The sequence below is a fragment of the Megalops cyprinoides genome, chromosome 17 (assembly GCF_013368585.1).
Source record: "Megalops cyprinoides isolate fMegCyp1 chromosome 17, fMegCyp1.pri, whole genome shotgun sequence".
NCBI classification, from domain to species: Eukaryota; Metazoa; Chordata; class Actinopteri; order Elopiformes; family Megalopidae; genus Megalops; species Megalops cyprinoides.
In genome coordinates this window covers 22,535,242-22,558,372 of record NC_050599.1, presented here as the reverse complement: position 1 = coordinate 22,558,372, position 23,131 = coordinate 22,535,242, and the positions used below count along the sequence as shown (strand labels likewise).

Below are 23,131 nucleotides of genomic sequence, written 5' to 3'. Positions count from 1 at the left end.
TTATAATGAGGGATGCACCAGCTGAAAGGCAGACAGCTTTATGCATGGATTTGTACTTCAAATTGCTTTTAGTAAATTCAACTTACATGCAATACCCTTTCACAAAATTCTCACCTGTTTTAAAGACATTCACCCCAATAATACAGGAATGAACACAGGAAACTGTATATGAATCAAGGGCAGTGAGACACACAGTTATTCTGCCCCCTACAGCAAGTAGGTGTTAATTGAAAGTGTCACTCTTTACATCTGGTCAGGAAATCCCAATTGACTGGTTAATCAACCACACGTATGTATTCGCACACACGTAAATCTGGTCGCTGATGTCATCAATTATTTCTAGCGCTGTCCAATTAGCATTCAGGGGAGCCCGCGGTTTGTCAATCATGGCTTCACAATGCGGATGAGATAGATGCAGAGCAAAACAAAAAGGAGACGCACGTCAGCAGTATTCTCGCCATCTGCATCATTATCCGCGGGCGTCTGGAACAGCCATCAAAAGGTATTTATTTATCTTTTGTTCAAGACCCCCCGAGATTCGGGAGGCTGCTTTTTGAGAGAGACCTGGCTGAGAAAGCGGGGTGAGAAAGCACGGACTGGCATGCGCACGGCGCGGCCGACCGCATTCTCCCAGAATGCACTTGGGAATGAGCACAAACGCAGGGAAACGCTCCCAGGTCCCAGAGGGAAAAGGAAGAGGAAATAAACAGCCCGACCGCAGACAGAAGGCTTTTGCATTTGGCTCGGGGTGTGTGTGTGTGTGTGTGTGTGTGTGTGTGTGTGTGTGCGTGTACGTGCATGTGTGTGCATGCGTGATCGCAGGTGGGCCTGTGTGTGCGTTTGTGTGTGTGTGTGTGTGTGCGTGTGCGTGCGTGTGTGTGCATGCGTGATCGTGGGTGGGCCTGTGTGTGTGTGTGTTTGTGTGTGTGTGTGTGTGTGTGTGTGTGGGCTTGGCAGGTTTCTCAGGCCTGAGGACGAGACCAGAGGCAAGAGCGGCCCACAGTTGCCCATCGCCAGATCAAATCGGGGGCAATTACCACCCCGTTTAAAGGAAACAGTAAATCTGCGCTGGAACGAGGGAAGGGCCCCCGAGCCGTTATCCGAACTTTCCCAGACTCCCTTTCTCTGAACAGCCCCGCAGGACGAGGCGAGGAGGGAACCGGGATTCTGGGAAAACTCAAATGCGCGCATGCATCGACCGCTGCTTTGCATTGTGGGGCACTCCTGGCTGTGTGCCTGCGGGGTGATTCACACACGCTACAGCAGGGTGCGTCTGTGTATCTCTGTGCCTCACCATAGCCCAACCAGCGCCATTGTGCTTTTATCAAACGGATCAGCGGGACGTTCTAAAGCACTCTCACCAGTCTGCTATTAACGAACTTTGTTATGAAACTGCTTTTATGCTGTTACGACGGGGAATGGATTATTACTTCGGCTGTGCTCCTGCTCAGTGTTCAGTGATCTAAGCGTGCCTGGCGCTGCTGTTTCAGTGACCTGGGCATGCCGGACCCCGCGATTTTAATAACCTACTGTAGGTGTGTCCGGCCACGCTGTTGTAGTAACCTGGACACGTCTGACTGTGCTCAGTGACCTAGGTGTCCTGTAGTCGGCCCTTTTCAGTGACTCAGGTCACGTCCACAGTGCCCCCCCCCCCCCCCACCAACCCCCCCCAGCCCCGCGTGCTGTGTTTGGCCATGCTGCTGTAGTAATTTCAGCATGTCTGTCTCGTTCAGTGACCTAGGTGCATCACATGCGGCCCTTTTCAGTGACCGTGGTCACGTCCACGGTGGCTGCAGTGACCCCCCCCCCCCAGCCCCAGTCCCAGTAGGGGGGATGGGGGGATGGGGGGATGGAGGGGCGTGTCTGACCTCTGCTGGTGCCCCAGGTCCTGCAGCAGGGTGTCGCTGTGCCTCTGCAGGTCTCCTGCCTCCATGTGGCTGAGCTTCTTCACCTCGCTGCGCACCAGGTACCACAGCTCCTTCACGCCGTTCTCAATCTTCCTCCGCAGGACCTCCTGCTCCTTCCCTGGGCCTGCTGCGGGGGGGGGGGACAGGGACAGGGACACGGCAACAGGGGGGACACAGTGAGGCCACCAACCTCTCGCTGCGCCGTAACCTCACGCACACCACAGGCGGCCTCACAACCCACGGTACTTAAAGCTCCAGCAAAGAGACAAATCCTTTCGTGCCCTGACAGGGGTCACCGCTCATTCCACAGGCCCCGTCTGTGTAGCGGTCTTATTGCTTCAGGGTGAGCTCTGACCCGCTGCACTTTGAGGGTTCTGTTCTGGCCCCGTGAGCATGTGTTTCCATCGCTTTATGACAGCTCACCCCTCGTGCTGGCTTTTCAAAAGCGGGACGAACTGGGGCTAGCGCGTCCCAGCGCAGCAGAGGAGGTGTCCTGAAAAAACGGAACACGCCCCCCCCCCCCCCCCCCCCCCCCCCCTCGGGTTCGGCGCGAAGGACTCTGGAAGGTAGCGCTCTGAAGCGGGACGGGGGAGAGTGCCGACTCGCTGGGATTTCGGGCTCGCTCGCCCTCCTTTTTGCCGAGTGAGAGACAGCGGGTATTTTTAGCCCCCGCTCCCCCCCACGGCGGGAATGGGCACAGGGAGGCCCTCTGCCCCCGTTTTCAGGGGAAGTGCGCATGGGTCCCCATCAGCCGCGCCGCAAGGTCACCGCTCGGACGAGCGGCGGGACGGGACTGCGGGATTAAAGCTCACAAAATCCTGCCCAATGTTCTAATCAGACCCTCCTCTGGCTAAATCCTCGGCTCGCGCCCTGCGTGCTGCCGGAAAACAAAGACCCGGAGCGACCCACACCTGCTGCCAGCTGTAGAGCCCCCCTTCTCTTCTTTGTAGAGCTGCAGTCTAGCGCTGGGAGGTAAATCAGGCCTTAAATCTACCCCTTTTCTTCAGGTTTATAAAGCCGCTTTTCACTCCCACAACAACTGGACTAAAACCAAGCATATGGATTCATTCAGGCAGACGTGGGAGAGCAGGTCCTTTCCTTTAGACTTGTCACTGAATCTGTTTTGGATATAAGCACCCCATATACAATCGGACATAAACATGAAACAAATTGAGGGCTTTGCGTTCTTTGGGCACCGCTGTAAAGCTGCTTCCATATGACTGACCCCCCGATCTGATGTTTGCGTGACGGCCGCTCACCATCTCCGGACAGCCTGTGGAGGCTGTCGATCTTCTCCTTCGCTCGCTTCAGCTGCTCCTCCAGCGTGCGGAGTCGGCCGGCCGCCGCCGGGCCCACCTCAGCCTGGCCTTCGGGCATCCTGTGGGAGAGGCCACACGTCAGCAAGTTTGTGTGTGTGTGTGAGTGTATGTGTGTGTGTGTGTGCAAGTGTATGTGTGTGTGTGTGTGTCTCTATAACTTGTATGTGTGTGTATATCTATGTATGTATGTATGTGTGTGTGTGTGTTTTTAAGTGTTTGTATCTCTGTGACTGAAGTGTGTCAGTCTGTGTTCGTATATGTGTGGCAGCCTGTGTGTGGTCGTGTTTATGTTTACGTGTATGTGAGTGTGTGTGTGTGTGTGTGTGTGTGTGTAAGTGGCAGTGTGGCTGTGTGCATGTGTGTGTCTTGTGTTTGTGAGGGTGCACTTCGATACGCATGTGTGTCTGTTAGTGTGCACGTCTGCGTTGTCAGCGTGTCTTTCTCTCTGTTTAGTCAGACACAGCAAGGAAGTGAAGAGATAAAGGTGGCAAGTACACACTCTAACATCACACACACAGAGAGCATAAAAAAGGAATCTATTCACTGTGACTGTACCTGTGACATAACTCACACAATGAGGATTACAAGGGAATCTATACACTGTGTCTGTACCTCTGACATCATTCACACAATGAGCGTATGTAGCCTAGGTGCTTCTTACCCTAAAAGTTCCAAATGACATCATATTTCTGACAGTATCTTCATGTGTTTTTCACTGGTATTTATCAGTTTAACACTACACATACACACGCACACACTCACGTGCGTGCGCGTATACACCTACCTACAAACCCTCAGCCACTGGAACCTGACAAAACCCCACAAAAGAATACCAGTCTGAGAAAGACAAGTTGTTCTTTCCCCACTTGGCTCCCTCCGTATGTGCTCTTTGGTTCGACAGCTCACAGCAGTGTCACCAAAGACTGGTGGCCTGCCGCTCCCACCCTCTCCCTGGCTCGGCCAAAGCTCCTGCGTGACGGCACACCCCTCCTCCGAGGGAAACACGCAGCAAAACCACGGTCAGATTCCCTCCGCCGGCCTGCATGAGCCGCACGCTGACGCAGGCCTTGCCCGGAATCCCCACGCACCTCATGGCGTTCCCACCGTAATTAAAAACCAGAGCCCGCACGTGCCAGCCATCTCACGCCCACTGGCTGAGTCTGAGAGCGGGAGTGGGTGGGTATATGCAAATTTTGCCCCATCAACCCTCCAACTCAGTCCACCAATACCTGCTTTCAGTCATACCGCGGATAGGTGTGGATTTTACCGATATGTGTTCGTGTGTTACTCATTTATTCACACGCATGCTCACATGTTCTTGATATGTGTGCATTTAGAGTCAGGAGAGCAATAAGAGCACTACCAGCAGCCACAGCAGTGCTGTTCCACAAAGAGAGACATTGGCCATGGGAGATACTGACCCTGGCGCAGCCACCTGAGCCAATAAAAGACTGCAGTGGGGGAGGATGAGCAGCGAATGCTGATCCCAGCACAGGTTGCGCCTACACGGAGGAGCAGAGACTGCCTGCGGAGCGTGCAGCTGGAAGGGCCAGGCTCAGGGAGGGAGGCAGAAAAGGCCCGGGTCGCACGCCAGCTCGCTCCGACAGAAATGCCGCGCGGCTGCGCACCGCCGCTGGCCCACCTCCACCTGCTTACCGCTGAGCGGTCGGCTGGAACCGGCCGCACGAGCGGCTTCTGAACACGGACCCGGGAAGCTTCTAGGATACGACCGAACGAATGAAAAGCTCGCGCCCAACCAAGAGCATCAGCCACCTGCAGCCGATACGCACCCAGACGCACCTCAGAGGGGGGGTGTCTCAGATCTCCACGATTGTCATGCGGACCATCAAGCGAGCGGTCCTTGAGAATCAGGTGCCCGGCACCTGTTGTAATCTCTCCTCTCAGAGCCGAGGTGCAGTGTGCGCGGCGTGTGGGAGAAAAGCCCTGTCATTAGACAGCTCCTGACACAATGGCTGAATGGGAGGCGCAGGGCGAGGCGTGACAATGGGAATGTAGGCTGCGCTGAGCGTATATGTGTCAGTGGAGCAGCCCGCTCTGAATGGAGAGGTTATGTGTAAGAACGGCTCGACTTTCTTGCCTCCCGTTTAATCACCGATAGGATCGCTGCGCCGCCTCACCTGCCCCACTTACCGCAGGCTGTTCCCCTATTGTTCCCCCATTGTTCCCCTGTTCTCCCATTGTTTGTGTGTGCGTGTGTGTGTGTGTGTACGCGTGTGTGTGTACGCGCGTGTGTGTGTGTGTATGTGTGTGTGTTTGTGTGTGTGTATGTGTGTGTGTGTGTACGTGTGTGTGTGTGTGTGTGTGTGTGTGTGTGTGTGTGTGTGTGTGTACGCGTGTGTGTGTACGCGTGTGTGTGTGTGTTTGTGTGTGTGTGTGTGTGTGTGTGTGTGTGTGTGTGTGTGTGTGTGTGTGTGTGTGTGTGTATGTGTGTGTGTGTGTACGTGTGTGTGTGTGTTTGTGTGTGTGTGTGTGTGTGTGTGTACGCGTGTGTGTGTACGCGTGTGTGTGTGTGTTTGTGTGTGTGTGTGTGTGTGTGTGTGTGTGTGTGTGTGTGTGTGTGTGTGTGTGTATGTGTGTATGTGTGTACGTGTGTGTGTGTGTGTTTGTGTGTATGTAGGCGTGAGGGTGTATTTGAGTCCATAGAGGTCACAACTGCACAAAGGCGCGCGTGTCTGCTCCAGGTGTGCATCCGTATTGAACCATGGAATAGTGCTTGGAGCCAGGTGGTGACTCTTACTGGAGTCACCCTATATTTCAAAGGCCTGCTTTTATGGTTATAAATTATATTTGTATAAAATTATTCAGAAATGATTTTTTTAAAGTGTACATTTATATGTTCATATGCTCAGATTTTGCTCAGACGTTTTAACATTCATATTTACATCTGTTTACTCAAACCCCGAACTTAGTAGTACACAAAGAAATCAACCAGAAACTTGTTATTGTTTAGTAGTACCACTAAGGTACACAAAGAAATGAAAGGGGAAGTATTATTCGTTTTACTTGTCATATTACATCTATACTACCTGCTAATAACAAGTTTACTAACTAGTCCTAAAAGACATACTTAACAATAAGAAGTGTGGCTTTAATTGGCTGTTTTATGCCAGGCTCATGATAAAATGGACCCCCGTCGGCTCATCAGTGGTCCCATATCTGCATGTTTATTGGATTAGCGGCAGGCCACAGATTGGCTGGACTCTTTCCAGCAGTGAGGGAGAGGCCGTGTGCGGATGGCCCATCTCTCAGCGCGGGACTGTGTGCATGATTAGCGCTGGTGTGCGGGGTGGCGTGGTGTTACAGCAGGGCCAGGTGGCCCTCTCCACCTGTTCTGAACCTGCAGACACAGCCACAGGGTCGCACTGACCGTAGTGGCCAGGATGTGGGGATCCACTGAACGGACGATGGAACCAGAGAGGCCAAAAAAAAGCTGCCCTCGCTGGATTCTGGACTGGATTTGTTTTGTAAGTCTCCCTGTTCCCCTCTGCGGGATTGTACCTCTTGTCCCAGACTCACGGCCACTTCAACATGGCATGTTTCCCAGGTTCCAGCGGTGACCACCGGCTTGGTCACCCCTCCGCGGGTGCTGCTTTTCTGATCTGACACAGAGCTGCTAGCAGAAGCTGTCCACAGGACCCTGGAGCCCTCGCTCAGACAAAACACACCCCTGCAGCACTCTGTGCTATCCAACTGTAGCATTACTACTGCAGCTGGTCTTCGCTTGGTTATTTGGCAGACACTTTTATCCAAAGCGACTTACATAGGTTACAGTTCTTTACAATATTATCCATTTATACAGCTGGATATTTACTGAGGCAACTGTGGGTTAAGTACCTTGCCCAAGGGTACAGCAGCAGCGTCCCAGCGAGGATTGAACCGGCAACCTTTCGGTTACGAGTCCTGCTCCTTAACCACTATGCTACACTGCCGCCCTGTACCTACTGTGGCTGCCCTATAGCTATCCCTTCTGCAGCTGCCCTATAGCTGACCCTACTGCAGTTGCCCTATAGCTGTAACTAGGGCAGCTGGCCCTTAAAGAATCCCAGTGATGAGGGAGCTGCCTGCCCAATCCGACATGATTCTTTTGACGTGGGGAGCAGTGTAATCAGCGTGCTAAGTTCAGCTTGCCGCTTCGAGAGCGGCTGATCGGCCTTCCCTCCCACTGAAGCGCTGCCCTGTGAGACGGCCGCAGAGGCCAGGCCGCGGCAGGAGCGGGGCCATTAGGAGCTCCCCGCTGGCTTTGTATCAGGCACTGTCGAGCCTCAGGCGCGCCCGCAGGTGCTCTGACAGGAGACCCTCCTTTGCGCACACAGTCCTCTCCTCTCGCTCCAGCGGCACTCGGCTCTGCCGAAACCGTACAGCATCGCGCCGCTAAAAGCCGAACTCCCGGACCGAAGCCACTACAACACCACCCGGATAATGCATCGCACACAAGTTGTATTTTCCACGCTCTCTGAACAGGGTAGGGAAGCTTGTCTTGATGAGGGTCTGGTGCATGTTGGGAAATGCCCGTGAAATCCACGGAGCAATCGCGCCCTGAGATTTATAAACACAGAGCCCTGCAGTATTTCCTCCTGCCCCTCGTAACTCAGTCTGGATGTAGTGAACCTACTCCCTCAGCAGGGGTCAGCATTGGGTCAGCTTTTATCTGACATATACACACGTACACAAGCACACACATGCACGCGTGTCTGTGCACACAGGTCATTGTGGTGACGTTTCAAGGAAGGAGAACGTGTGCAGCACTCAAAGGCAAGGGTCAGTAAGACAGAACTAACCCTGATGCCACCGCGTAAAACAGCTACCAACTGCGGGCTCTGACCTTGAGCAGGGCCTCTCTCTCTCTCTCTCTCTCTCTCTCTCTGTCTCTCTCTCTCTCTCTCTCTCTCTCGCCTGTCCTTCAGGTGTCAGCCCATGGTGCCGCTGTAATTCTCCACCCTGCACATCCCGTCCGCTCGCGGCCACGGTGGCCATCGATTCTGTTTCACAGCTCTTACCCCCGCCCCCCCTTCCCTCCCCTCCCTCGGCACCCCCCTCCATCATCGCACCCTCGAGCACTTCCACCTGGAATCTTCCGCCCTCCCCCCCTCGTCCGTCTCCCCGGCCGCGGAGCGCTGGGGATCGATCGGGCCCTCATCACTCAACGCCCCTGTCACTCAGCCCTGCTGTCAACTCTCCCCCATCTGCCCCGATGCCACCATCTCCACATGTGTGTGAGCGTCTGTGTGAGTGTGAGTGTGTGTGAGACAGTGTGCGAGAGAGTGAGTGTGTGTGTCACTGTGTGTGGGTGAATGTGTGAATGTGTGAGTTATGTGTGTGTGTGTGTGTGTGAGAGTGTGAGAGAGTCTGAGAGAGTATGTGTGTGAATGAATGTATGTGTGGGGGACGGTGGGGTAACGTGGATGATTGACAGATGGAGAGAGGAGAGGGGGCGGGGCTGGCACGGCAGCCGTCAGATCACTCGGGCGTTCCGCTCTCATTAGCTCCGCGGTGCAATCACTCTCTCCAGCGTGCGCGGCGGGCTTGGCGGTAGCCGCGCTCCAGCCTGGCTGGCCGGGACTGCTGCATCTCAGCACTTACCATTACAGCTCCTAAAACACGGACGAAAACGCTCTGAGGGTATTCACAGGGCCGCCATGCCCCCGCCCCAGCCCCCCCCCGGCCTACAGACATCTCCCTGACAGCAGCACCCCGGGGAACGGGGGCGGCGGCCAACTACAGCCAGAGACACGCCCATCTGTCTCTGCAAATTCTCGCATTGTCTGCAGAAGCTGGCCCGTGCCAGGCAGCGCCTCCACTGAGCTGGCCTGCACCATTACACAGCTCAGAGGGCCTTTGTCCAAACCTCGCAAGGAGCTGGAATACAACAAGGAGGGTGTGTGATCTCACGGTCTGACCACCAGACCGCCTGAAAGCTCCACTTTGTGCAGCTGTGAATTCCCCCTTTCTGCCACGGCCAGATCTCAGACCCCAGATAGGTCATCTAGGAACTCTTGCCTGTAACGTGTGGGTGCGTGTGAGTGTCTTCATTTGTGTGCGCGTACATATGTATGGGAATGTACCGTTCATGAGGTCACATGCACCATACGTGTGCGGACGTCTGTATCAGAACATTTTGATGTCTGCATGGTTCACTGACCAGGGTTTAAACTTTGGCCCTTTCTGAAAGAGGAACTGAGCTCAAAACACTGATTACAGCCTGTGCAGTTAGTGCTGCTAAGTGCTGTCTGGGTTTGATAACAATGTTAAGTGGCTCTTGAACTAAACAAATACATGTAATGCTCACCACACAAAAAGACAAAGCAAACACAGCCCTCTTCACTTGCCACATGGCAAAGATTCACTCATTGGATGACAGTGATTACAGTGTCAAAGACACAGACCTCCTTCAAAGGTAACTATGAACACCAGGGGAGGGGGAACACACTGCAAAAAGCTGCCCTCCTCAAACACGGTCTCGGGAGGCTGTTTCTGTAGGCGTTCGCATTTCTTGGCGCCGGACTCCCAGAATTCTTTGCAGGTGCGCAGTTTACCTGAGGGACTCGGCCATCCTGCGCAGGTCCTCGTTCTGCTGCTTGAGCCGCTCCAGCTTGGCCAGGATTTTGGAGAGCTCGCGGCTGGAGCGGTCGGGGTGCTCGCTGTCCCGCACCAGGTGGCCCCCGATGTAGAAGAGCAGGGTGCCCCAGGCCAGCAGGACCAGCATGATCCAGCGCCAGGACCCCGTCCATGGGCGCATCTTTCTCTCCCGGCTGGGGGGGGACGTGAGTGCGTTCCCGTCACAACGCCGCGCCCGAGGGCATCTTCACCGCCGCGGGGGGAGGGTGGCGTCCGGAGGGCGGGGGCCGCAGCTCGGAGGACGCGTGGGCCAAGAGAGAGGGAAGGAGGGAGGAGGAGGGGAGCGTTTCGGTTCGGCTTCCTCTCTAGCCTGGAATTAGCACATGGCCTCGCCTCCAGGGGGCGCCGATTGCTGCCTCTGCGTCGTTGCCCTGCCCGGTCCCTTGCTGTTCCGGCCCTCTCCTCCTCCTCCTCCTCCTCCTCCTCTTCCTCTTCACTGAGCAGCGCTGCTCGGCTCCTCGCCTCGCTCCAGATCCCTGTGGCTCTGGCTGCCGGCTCTCATTCAGCCTCCCGCGTCCACTCCGGCTTCCCGCTCTCGCTCCTTCCTGTCCACCCCTGAAAAAGAGACAAAGAAGTTAATTACGCACCAGTAGCACCAGTCGGACAGGACAGCACGCATTAAATATTCATACCCAGAGAGGAACAGACGCTGCCCAGAGGAAGAGACTGATTGACACTGGCAGTAATTGACCAGCCCTGAACACATCCACCTGAATGCGCGCCGCCTCTGCCAGGCACCCAGCTCCGCTGTCACTAACGGGCACAGCAGATGAGGGAAGCATCAAAACAACACCTACACAGAGGCCGAGGAGCCCGTCCTCAGCTGAGCGCTCCAGACAAGCAGCCCGGTACCAGGCCAGCTCACTACAGCAGCTGCTACAAGGGTATAAGGGTTGCACCCAGATTCATTCATCCCTGGCCCCTCACCTGCTGACTCATGAGGAGATGCCTAGTTACGTCTCATGTTTTTCAGCTATGAAAACTCGCTACCCGTGTTCCTTTTCACATCCAGACTTGTTTGGGGGAAACAAAGTCGAGCGAAGGCGATGCACAAGATGCAGGATGAGGTTTACTTGCTTCTTCAGCTGTTTTCCTTCTTTAGGGGCGGCAGTGTAGCATAGTAGTAAGGTGCGGGCCTTGTAACCACATAGGTTGCTGGCTCAATTCCCTGCTGGAGCACTGCTGCTGTACCATTGAGCAAGGTACTTAACCCACAACTGCCTCAGTAAATATCCACCTGCATAAATGGGTAACATGTAAAAACTGTGATCTATGTAAGTCACTCTGGATAAGAGCCTCTGCTAAATGACGAGAATGTAATGTAATAATGTCCTTTCCCTGTCCATCGCGACTCTTGAGACAGACACAGAATTGATTGTGAAAAGGGATAAAACACGCAAGACCAATTCGTTCTGGGTGAGCGTACAAGATTCATTGTGGTCGTGGGCGGATATTATCACAGATTCCTTATTGACGTCTAGAGAGTAGTCAATGCATTAAAGATGAACGGGAGGGTTACAACAATTCATTACAAGCACAGGGAAAATGCGTCCCATTGATTACGGGGGCCGGACAAAAAAAAAACATAGTGCATTACCATTCTAGGGTTCTGTGGTTCTAGGCTCCGCAAGGCTCCCAAGACCAAAAACCGATCGATACCGCGACCTTCTGCCTGGGCTTTAACGAGCTTACGCAAGCCCCTCTTTTGCCGAGGTGTGAAAATGAATTGTGGCTGGAAAGGGAGCGCATTAACGCTCTCTTCCGTTACCGCGCACCACCAGCCACGGCGCTATATGCCGCGCAGCTAAATACCAAACCCCTCTCCCCATACCTCGAGTGGAAACCTGATATTATCGAGAGCGTGGTCCTTCCGCAGTCAAAACAGAGCTCTGTTATCGGCTCTTCCTAGTCCGTTGAAAGGGGGGATCTCGGACAGCGCTCCCCACGCATCCTTTGAAATGTGGAATTTAAAGGACGGCCTCTGGAAAGCATTCCCTGCCAGCAGGATTGGAGGTTTAACATGTGCTCAGTATAATACACCGTTGGGTATGGGGGGGCTATTGCAAGGCCACACACATTGAATGCATTGAAGGTATTTTTTAACTTTAAAACACCCGTGTGGTGCTGTGAATAGGCCCTCATACAGAGTCCAACCCACTGCTCAGATACCACACACATCCAAATGCTCCTACTGTAGTACAGAACTACAAAGCCTACTAGTAGCTGGCATCAGCTTCATAATAATACTGTTAGTGCATTTGATACAGTGATACAAGTATAGCTCTATTGGCCTAACTAACTTCAGTTTTAGGGCAGAGCTAAATATAACACTCAAGCTGAATATACAGTATAAACATTTAGCTGCAGGGAAGAGCTGCATTAGCCGTGAATAAAAGTTTGTCTTTGACTGAGCGACCTTCTCCAAAATTCCCCCATGTCCCTTTCAATCACACAGCCCTCAGAGCTCAGGGTAATAATTGCTAAAATCATTAGCAGAGATGGAAAAAAACAACTTTCAGGACAAAGTGAGGTGGGTGTGTGCGTGTGTATCTGTGTGGAAGAGGCCTAGTTATTATTTATATATACAAGTGTCAGTCTTTTGAAAAACAAACACATCTTGCCGAGTTTGAAAATGGCCATTTTATGCCACCCATCCCTACCCATCCGCCAAAAAGAGATATGCCAACGATCAATGTTTCATTCGAAAGGAGACGCCTTCAACAGATCTGGAATCAGTCGGAGTGGTGATGTCAGTGGTAGCGGATCGACGTTTGGCCTACATTAACCAAGAATATAAACATGGGAAAGCAGTACCAAGCACTGCCCTAACAGCGGGATAAAAATCTATTATATCTCGTGCTTGGCGGCGCAGCATTGAGTGGTTTATTGCCTGCAGTTAGTGCTGGATTCCTTGACATTCCCTGGCCTGGTATGCGGTCAATGAAGCTGTTGAAGAAGGCATGTGGAATCCCTATCCTCGAACTTAACTTTCAAGCGCACCAGCTACTCTGGCCAAAAAGCTCGCTTAGGTCAGTGAACGGGGGAATCCACCAACCAAAAGCTCAGCCCACAGTTGAAAGCATCTTTCACATCGCTCGCCTACGGGATGAGCACAAGAATCAGCTGGCCATCCCGGAGGCACCGAGGCGGGGTGGCAAGCCGTCACCTGCCGTTCGCTCCAGAGAGCCGGTGAGCCCATCTGTTTACAGCGGCCGCAAATGAGGAGCAAACAAAACAAAACAACAGCCGCCTCGCAATGACACTTTAATCACATCTGCAACAGAGCCGTTATGCGAGTACCGAGACATAGCAAACGGCACCGCTGGGAAATCTCAGCCTTTTTACTAATGGCGCATTGACGATGTTGGGTTAGCGTTAGCGGAGGTGTGCCGCACACAGTGTTTTCACAGCGGAAACGAGGGCCCGAGTTGCAGCGGCCGGTTACCGTGTCTCCTCTCTTTGCCTCGCTGTGCTTCGTGGCTTTGAGCGCTCCAATTCGCCCCCCCCCAAAAAGAGGCCACCCGACAAATAAATAAAAATTTCAAGTGTGGCAGAATTATCTGAAGAGGATTGCGCCGTTTTGCTGACGGTTACAGAGCTCAGACAGGGCCGGCAGCTTCATTCCTGCTCTTAAAAGAAAAAAAGAAGGGGAAAAAAATGCTGGAAAGCGAAGCTTTAGCCACTCCAGTCTAAATGAGATACCTGATGTGCTCTTTCAATTTGCACACATGCGACTGCAGGCTCAGAGCTGTAATAAGAGGATCCACGCGCGACAACGACGGCCGCCTGTCCAATCTTCCCATCGCCCGCGGTGCCTCCATTTTCGCATGAATCCCCTCTCATCCTCACCGCCATGAGGACTGAAGCCACTCCGCCGCGCCGATCCCGGAATCCCGGGTCCGGTCGTGACCTCCCTGATGCACAATCCCATGCAGAGGGCCGCCATTGTTTCGGTCTCATTAATTTGGATAAATGTGAATAAGGCCCATTAAATTTCTGCCGAGAGTCCCGCGGGGTGCGTGTTTTAGTTGTTTTACAGCCTGACATCCCTCTCAAGTGTGTGACAGCTACATAATTAACGAGTTTAGGTGGAAAGCAAAGTAAGTCCCATTATAAAAAGAATTGCAACTCCTGTCAACAAAATCAAACCCGAATCTCAGGGTATAAGTGTATAAGCGAATTCTTTTGCAGGATGCTACATTCACCAAAATCATCTGTACGTGGGCTTGCCCTGATTTGATTCTTTTGTTAAAATGAATGCTGATAGATTTCAGTTGCACAAAGCGCTATACTTAATGCATGCTGACGTTCCAGTGCCTGAACGAGTGGTTAAACAGGTCAAAAATTTTCTGCGCACATTTAATCTGGCCAACCCACTCAAGCAGCAATCCTTCATCAGGGTTGTGTGGAACACATACCCAGAGGCAACAGAAGGACCAGTTAATTTTAGGGTTATTTAAAGGAAGCACTCACCAGGTCAAAAAGAAACCCAGGAGGTAAACCATTATTGAAAATGTATAATTGGATAACAACTTCTCAAATCATGAATAAAGGTGTGTTATTTACAGACATCAGGAACAGCGATCCCCCCCTTCAGTTGAATATCTTGAAAAGAACTGAAACGTCACATGATTTCCAGCATTTCTGACTCATCAAAATGGATGCTTTTGGCAAATTAAGTTCTGCAGATGCTAAATCTCTTATTAACTATTCTTAGCTTGTTTCATGTTGATGACTACTGACGTAGGTTGTAAAATGTTTATGTTTGAACTTCTCAGTGAGCAAAGGTAATCGATAATTAAGTGATTTACAAGGCCCGCGTCATTAAACTGACTGGGTGTTTCCATAATTTATGACTGTACTTTCTTTTTAAAGGGAACGTATACATGTAATTTTCCGCTTTTGGAGTCCATTTTCTAATTATGACCCATCACCCACGAACACATAAACTAATTGTCACTGGATATTTGTCGGCCCGTGTTTGCTGAGCCTGGTTATTTATTTAACCCAACTTAGGGATATTTTGTAACCAAAGTTATGTCCCTACTGTGTGATAACCCAGATGTCAGCAGGAGCCAGCTGGGAGGTGGCGCTGCCCGTTATCTGTTCTAAATCGATAAACATAAGAAAGTTACTACTGAAAACAAATGCTGATTTTATCCACAGAAACTGATAAGAAAAAGTAGGTGAGGATGTTCTGTAAGGTGAGTGACTAGAGCTACATCTGTCATCTGTTGTTCCACTGGTCATATTCGGTTCATTACACACACGCTGCCTCTCCTATTGCAGTTATTTTTTCCTTTTTTGTGGAGACGTTGCTGCAGTTATTTGGAACAGGTAGCGAACGCTCCGAGGAACAATCAGTAAAGTAGGACGGGAAACAAACAGGGGTGCGATGAGGCTGATAAAAGGCCCGGCCGGGGGAAAAGGGGGCCTCCTGCGACGCGTTTCCAAAAGGAAAAAAAAAAAAAACCCCAGAGGTGACCCACTTCCATCTCCCTCCTCCTGCTCCGAAGGGAAAGGGCGTGGCTGAACAGGAGATGGCGAGCGAAGGGGGGAGGCCTGAGAGGTGGCCCCGTCTCGGGCGGAGCGCGTTGGATACGGAGCGTCTCCAGGAAACGGGGCTCCACTGGGGGGGGATTGGAGCCGGGTCACGAGCACCCGGTCCCCTGCAGGGGCTGTTTTGAGTCCTTGTGGCTCCCACGAGGCTGGCTGCATGCAGGATCGCTTTGAATTTTTCATGAGCCGCTGTTTACTTCCAAACATCTGGAGGTTTCCCGCACCGGAGGCCGTTAATTTAAGAGATAGGGCGCATGCTGTGAAATGAAGGTGAGCAAGCAGGAGGAGAGGCACAGGGTGTCATCTGAGCCTCTGCTTCCAGGGCTGGTCTGACAGCGGATACTGAAGCGGAAGCTATGGGGATGTGAGAGAGTGTACAGTAAATACCTCACATTTGTGAGAGAGTGGACACTATAGCCCTCGGGATTGTGAGAGAAATTGGACACTAGAGGTCTCAGGATTGTGAGAGAGTGGTCACTACTGCCCTCAGGTTTGAGAGACAGTGAACACTAGAGCTACCAGGTTTGTGAAAAAGTGAACACTGCAGCCCCAAGTCTATGTGACTGAAAAAAGCGAGCAAAGTTTTTCAGAGTAGAAACTTCTAGTTAATTGGAAGTACTGATACAGGTGAACAGTGGTCATCCTTGCAACCCAAGTTTGTCATACTCAGAAAAAGGACAGTGATGTTAAATTTCCCCAGCCAATGCTTGCACATTCACAAGTTTTGATAAGGCACAACAGTTTCCATAAGGCTTGACAATGCAATGTGTTTTCATTCATTTAGTGGACTCCTTTAACAAAAGTCACTATCTGAGCTGTGGTACACTCCGGTGCCTGGTATGGACCACTCCACAAACTGGCATTCAGTCTAGCTGTGGAGCAGAGAGCTACTTCCTCAAGGTTATCGCTGCATTAAAAAATATGCTGAGGAGGCAATTGTGGAGGTCCCAACCCCATCCCTCTGGGAAACATCAGTTGAGTGGGAGAGGGGTGTTTGTGCAGATTGTTATGCAAATTAGGTTTTAATTAGAATGGAGAGACACATGATTTGCGGTAAATGATTCCGTAATTCCCCTATTTTATGATTTTTATGTCTGGCGAACACCACACAAAATGGGCCACACCTGCTTGGACAATCTGGTTCCAAAGAGTTCAGCCACTTTAGGACACTGCAAAGCAATCAAGGTTATGATCAGCATTACCAAGAGACAAATAAAACAAGCAAAGGTTTCAAGGTAATTTTGCGCAGAGCAGTGGGCCCCCTCCTTATGATCTGACACCGAGTGGCAACAGAGCTGAAGCCTTGTGTGCGTGTGTGTGTGTGTGTGTGTGTGTGTGTGTGTGTGTGTGGTTGCGTGTGTGTGTGTGCGTTTGTGTCTGTGCATGTGTGCATCTGTGGATGTGCGTGCATATGTTGGTTGTGTATGTGTGTGCACGTGTGTATGTGTGTGTCTGTGCATATGTGTGTTGTGTGTGTTATGTGTCTCTCCTGCCAGGAGGTAAATTAGGATGGATCGGTGTGTGCACGCACCTCACACTTCAGAGGACGAAAGGAACATCATGAGATCATAAGAGCCCAATGACCCAAGAAGGAGAGTAACGCTCCAATCAGAATCTCTCAGAAGTGGAGCCTTGCCTCCTGCCTCTGGAAAAACTATGTGTCAGACTTACAGAGATCAATGAACAGATACACAGAACTGATTGTCCAGTGAGTGTAACCTGTCACCCCAGACTGTGGGTGTTGAGTGAAGGCACACGGTAGACTGGAAGAGGGGTTTGTCAGATGTGTAGATGATGCAAATTCCATAAAAAAAAAAACAGAACAGAAGCTAACAGAAGTGACAGGCATATGCACATATGTACTTCAGAGACCCACATCTAAACTGTAAATAAATAGTTATTTTGGGCATCATACTGTACTGTACATGGATTTTGAGTAAATCAATGTGGCTATGTGTCGATTTTGAAAGAGGCCACAGTCAAAGAGGTTTTAACCACCATGGGCAGACGCACAATTTGCAGCAAATGATTCCTTAAGTCTTTGATTTTATGGTTTCTGCATCCAGTGAACAGTGAACACCACACAAAAAGGGCTATACCTGCTGTGAAAATCTGGTTCAGAAGAGTTCAACTGCTATGAGGGAATGTGGGCTGTAGTTTGATATTCCTCATGTGTCAGAAGGGGTCACGTTCCTCCGTTGCTGCCCCGTCTCTCTTTCCCGAGCCCCGCCCGCACCTCTAATGAGCTGAAGTGACAGATGACCTTTCCCCAGGCCGCCGGCAATGGGCTGCATGGTGGGGGGTCAGGTCAGCAGGGGGCAGCACAGGGGAGAGGCAACCCCCCGGGGGTTGGGGTTGGGGGGAGGGTAGGGGCTGTCCTCTCGTGTGTGTAATTCCCTCCCATCCCAGTTCCCTCTGTGAGTCTCGATCAGGAAATGAGCAATAATGAATATAATTAGGAGCCTCTCATCTTTTCCCTTAACGTGAGAACACGACGAAGGGCAAAGGCAAGCAATTAAAATATAAAAAAAACAACATTTTTGAGAGTATGAGAGGAAGACAAAGTCTGCTCTGGGGGGCCTGTTTCCTCCTCGAGATCCAGAATAGCCCGTGTCTTCCCCCGGCTGCGAGGTTCCTGTTTTCAATACCTCTCTCCAAGAGCGACTCTGAATCGTCCTTGTGATTACCAGCTCACAGCAAACACGCTTGTGCGGGGCTCTTAATGGAAGCGATCTCACAAAAGCCACACAAAATGCAAGCAAAAAGCCCGCTAAAGGCTACAAAAACCCTCACACTGAGAGAGAGAAAGAGAGAATGAAGAAGAGAGAGGGAGAGAGACAGAGAGAGGGACAGGAAGAGAGAAACCCCACAGGGACCGGGTTCCTGATGAACACGCGAAGCTCTATAAACAGCAATAACCTGAAGCTAGGCTCAATTCATCCCTCCCCCCGCCCTTCCAGTACATTTGGCGTCTCTGAGGTGCACACCTGCTGTCCTGTCCTCCCGCGGTCCTTCTCCTGCGCTCAGACACACACACAGCCGAAGGACCCAGCCCCGAAGCACTCTATTTTTACTCAACGGCATTTTCCACTTCACTTTGCCCAACACAAACCTCGTCAGGAAACACGGCGCGCGGCCTGTGCGCGTGGGGTGGCTTGTTCACCGCCATGGCCAAAAACTGAGGCTGTCTGCAGCCTGCTCCTGTCAGTAACCCAAAAATTGTAGTCTGACACACAGAGTCCGTTGCGAGTTGTGAAGATCATGCACAAAGTGATGTCCTCATTACAGCAGGGATTGAGTAAATCCAGTCCTTCACAGATATGCAGCTAGGGATTATATTGAGCGAGTTAAGGCAAGATACTAAACAACTAATATCACAGGGCATACTTTCAAAACTGAAAATATTTCACCAAACAAAAATAATTACAGTAGGACAAAATATTCATTTGACTAAATGTTTATAATACATAAAATGTATTACATTCAAATTAAATTAACTTTTTCACACGTGTGTGTGCGTGTCTGTGTGTATTCATTTGGGTTTTTTTTTTTGTTTTGATGAAGCTGTGACACGGTACTGCCCCAACATTGATGTGTTACAATCAGGTTATTTTTATCCAGTCAGAGAACAAGAACAAGAACAAGTTCTGTGAAAAGGCCCCTGAAAGTGAGATAAAAAAAAAATGCTGGGCCTGATGTTTAAGGACTGGTGTGAATAAACACCTTACCAAGGTTACAGAATTGACTGCCAATGTGTGGCTGGTAAAAGAAAGACCTTCCCCGGCTAAATCCTTCTCAGACCACGCTGGTCAATTTGTACACACTGTTCGACAGGCGTCTCCCAGACACAGCGAGAAAGGGTGGTTACAGTGACAAGTGACAAAACAGGCCCAGCATTTGACACAATCACACCCCTCAGTGACATTTTAAAATAATCATAAACTGTTGACTCACGGCGTGGATAAACAATGCAGGCTTAAAAAATCAAGCTGAGGACGCTGAACAGAAAACATTGTTGCTACTGAGACGTAAAATACCTAGCTAAGTGTCGTGACTTTGGCCATCTGGGTCATGAAGCAGACACAGAATGGGGCCGACACAACTACAACGGCCAAAAACTACCCCGATTTCACTCCTCTCATTTTCCTCTCAGTTTTGAGAACAATTTACTTACTTTGGTAAGCAATGCCCACCTCAACCATCACAAGCTTTCTTGATAAAGTCTGTCTGTCTGTTATTTGCTATATACAATTTACATTGGAATGTCTTCTCCATCTATTATATAATATTACAGCACGCATTGTATACCGTTTACGCTGTGAGTAATTATTGCCCTTCTAAGGTGACAATGGATTAACGAAGCGCACACCAAATGTTCACCTGCTGAAATTCCGATTTTTCAGTCTTTATCTTGTTAATTTTCCAATGATGATGTCCATTCATAACACACTCCCACTTCACCACCCTGACCTGACTGGCACCATACAATTACACATCGTGAACTTGAGAGTTCGTCAAAAATTACACTTTCCTGAAGCCGTTATTCATGACTACAGAGTTACTAAGCCTTCAGCTTGGATTCAAACCTACCTTTCTCTGAGTTTTAACACCAGTCTTAATCATCCACTGAAATGACTCCCATTTTTCAATGTGACACCTTGGTGATCGTCGAAACTGAGAACTGACAACGACTGTGTGATAACATGCTGTGGCAGTTTGAACACAACACCAAATATACACTGGACCCGAAATTGTAATTTGCATCCTTACCAAGCTAGCTAAGGACAGGAATGAGAGCTGTGAGAGGAGCTTCGGTGTTTCAGGGTGTGCTTGTGAATATGTGCATCATTACAGTATTAACACCTCAAGCTGATGCAACAAGCTTTCATGCACTGAAGGCTGGTCTACCCCTACGAACAAACGCTGTGCTTTTAATCCCTGAACAGTTGACCGGGGATTATCAACTGCAAAACGGAAAACATGGTGGGCACTTTATGTAGGGGGCAGCGGTATCCGCTGCAAATTCGAAAAAAAAGTGAAGAACTGAACGCTGATGCTCAAAACGCAAAAACCTACCGTTGGTCAAAGCATCACGCCGCAACAGGCTGGCTGACACAAAATCTCTTCGCTTTATCCTTTCTTTCGAATCCGTTGTCTAACTCATGAGGGCATTGAGGCCGTAATATTAGCACATCACAGCTGGGGGATGTGAAAGCCTGACAAAAGGGGCCACGCGTCCGCAGGCACAGAGAGAGCGAGAGCTGCCCTCCGAGCTGCCCCTGTCTGCAGCCCAGGCCGGCAGGGGCGGCAGCGGATTGCTGTTTCAATTTGTCACACAGTACCAGTCAAAAGTTTGGACACAAGCTTTATCCTTTATTTTCACTATTTTCCATTTTTTAGAATAATAGTAAAAACGTCAAACCTATTAAATAACACAAATGGCCTTATGCAGTGACCAAAAGTGTTAAACAAATCAAAACTATCTTATATTTTAGATTCTTCAAAGTAGCCACAAAATGTTTTTAAAAATAACTTTTTTGGAAAGAAATTCACACATAGGCATCAACTTCACTCTTTATATTAGTCTAAGAAACATATTTCAAGCATTTAAGCATAACTCTTTAGTTCAAAATTTCTTTGAATGCATGCTTCCCATTATCTTAATCGGGTGTGTCTAAACATTTGACTGGTACTGTACATTTGAATATACCATCAATAGAAACAGATTCAGGTCAAGCCAAACACCCAGGGCAAGCAAAATCCGCATCTGGGCAGGCTTCAGCACTGATGCCAGCGCTTGGCTTCTGAGCAGGCCTGACAGCCACCCCAGACACACAACGAGGGCAAGGTCGGGCTCAAGATCGGGCAGCGTTCGCCGCAGGGCCGGCAGGTCGAGGGTACGCGAGCGGGAGACATCTTGTCTGCGGCAGCCGTGCGTTTGGAGAGGCGGTACCTTCAAAGCGTGATTCTGGCAGCCGAGCAGGCCTCCACCACACTCCCCCTACACCCCACCCCTCCTCCCAGCTCACAGCCACCGCGTTCTGGGCACGGTGTCAAACAGGCCCTTTCATGTTATAACTCCAATATTGCCTTGTAATGCAAGTGGCCGGGTTTTTTTTTTCCCTTGAATTATTGATTTCGGAATGTGTCCTACACCTTATAAGCACCTGTGATAATACCACCTTAGCCACCCTTAACAAGGACAGGAGCGGCGGTCTCTGCACTGTGCACCGAATAAACGAGCAGGGAAAATAACCCGGTGACAAACTACATTTGACGTGATTTCCAAAGACATCCTGTAAACCGCTTCCCATCAACCTGATACTGCGTCTCCGAATGTTCTTTTTTTTTTGTGGGGGGAATTTATAAACCTACCAAATAAAAAATAATAATGTTTTACGACCGACTGTCAACGGTGCAGTTCTTGGGGGTGGGACATTAGCAGCAAGTTTGCGGAATACCGATGGGACTTTGTGTGTAAATAACCTCAATCAACCTCCCCCCCTCCGCTGAAAGTTACAGCTGAAGCTGATTTATCACTGAGGAGTACTGCACTGAAATGAAATTAAGCCGCAAGCAAAACTGTCCATTAATTATAGCAACAATAAAGCATCTAAATGCGAATTCATTATAGCCTGAAGATCTGCACGTGACAACTGCTGGGTTAATAATGCAAAATGAACAGGCAGGTGACCCACAATTCAACAAAGAAATGCATTAATATCTACATTAAAAATGTTTAGAAAAATTTTTCATAGTTTGGTAATATTTTTCATAGCATAGTATATCACTTTCACTGTGTAGTATATAAAAAGTAGAACAAATGTCCCATGAATGAAATATTTACATGCATTAATATTAATCCTTTTCCTCTGCAACCAACACCTCTTAAACCCGTATTAATAACAAGCCCTCCTACATTTGAAGAACACTTTGTCCTTGCCTCTCAATCAAAAAAAACTGAATAATCTCATCTGATGCATAAAGAGAACAGTGTGTCATATCCTCATGTCATATCCTTGAGCTGAAAGGGACAACAGGAGCCGACGCGGTCACAGTGGAAAATTAGTCATTTTCCTTTCATCTGTGACTCTTTTTTTTTATTATTATTGTTATTTGGAAAACCGCAGTCTTTTGTCTGTGTCCTTTTAATCGCTCGCACTGCAAGTTACAGGGGTTTAATGTTAATTGCCTCCCCCCGTCGCCAGCCTTATCATCGGTGTCACCTCCCGTCCCACTCCACGCACGGCATCTCTGCTGTCCCCCACAATTCGGTTTTGTTCCGAGGGTCCGCGAAAGTGGAGGCCAGCGCAGTCTCCGTTGGGGGGTGGGGTATGACATAATTGTGCCAGCGAGCCCCGCTGGTGAATCCGAGCGCCGGACAATGGGGGCATCGCGAATAACCTCTGAGAGAGAGCGCGGCGGCACCGTTTGTCTCCGAGCCAAAGGGACAAGCGATACCGCTCACGACCGGATCGATTTACAAAGCAGAGGTAGCGGGAACAAAATATTCGGCGGAGCTGTTACCCTCCCCATTTTTGTTCCAGAAACTGTATTTCGTTTTTTTTTTCTTTCTTTCTTTCTTTTTTGTTTTCTTTCTCAATTTTTATTTTGCAACATATGCCTGGCTTTGAAGGTCCTCTTTCTTCTGCTGGCAACTTCCTGCCTGGCTAAAGCAAACCATTACTGTCATGTCTGTCAGCTGCAATC

The 23,131-nt window shown here is 50.1% G+C and overlaps 1 protein-coding gene across 2 annotated transcripts in view; it reads right to left on the bottom strand.

Moving 5' to 3' along the window:
• The window catches only part of LOC118792579 (alpha-(1,6)-fucosyltransferase-like), a 69,142-nt gene that overhangs the window by 15,056 nt on the left and 30,955 nt on the right, over positions 1–23,131 (bottom strand). The window contains exons 2-4 of one of the 2 annotated variants that reach the window (XM_036550456.1): positions 9,781–10,417; positions 3,167–3,285; positions 1,869–2,034 (exon numbers count right to left, since the gene is read on the bottom strand). In XM_036550456.1, the coding sequence (XP_036406349.1) occupies positions 1,869–2,034; positions 3,167–3,285; positions 9,781–9,983 (488 nt within the window). In that variant the 5' untranslated portion in view covers positions 9,984–10,417. The remainder of the gene's footprint in view (positions 1–1,868; positions 2,035–3,166; positions 3,286–9,780; positions 10,418–23,131) is intronic. The other variant, XM_036550457.1, reaches the window with a different exon arrangement.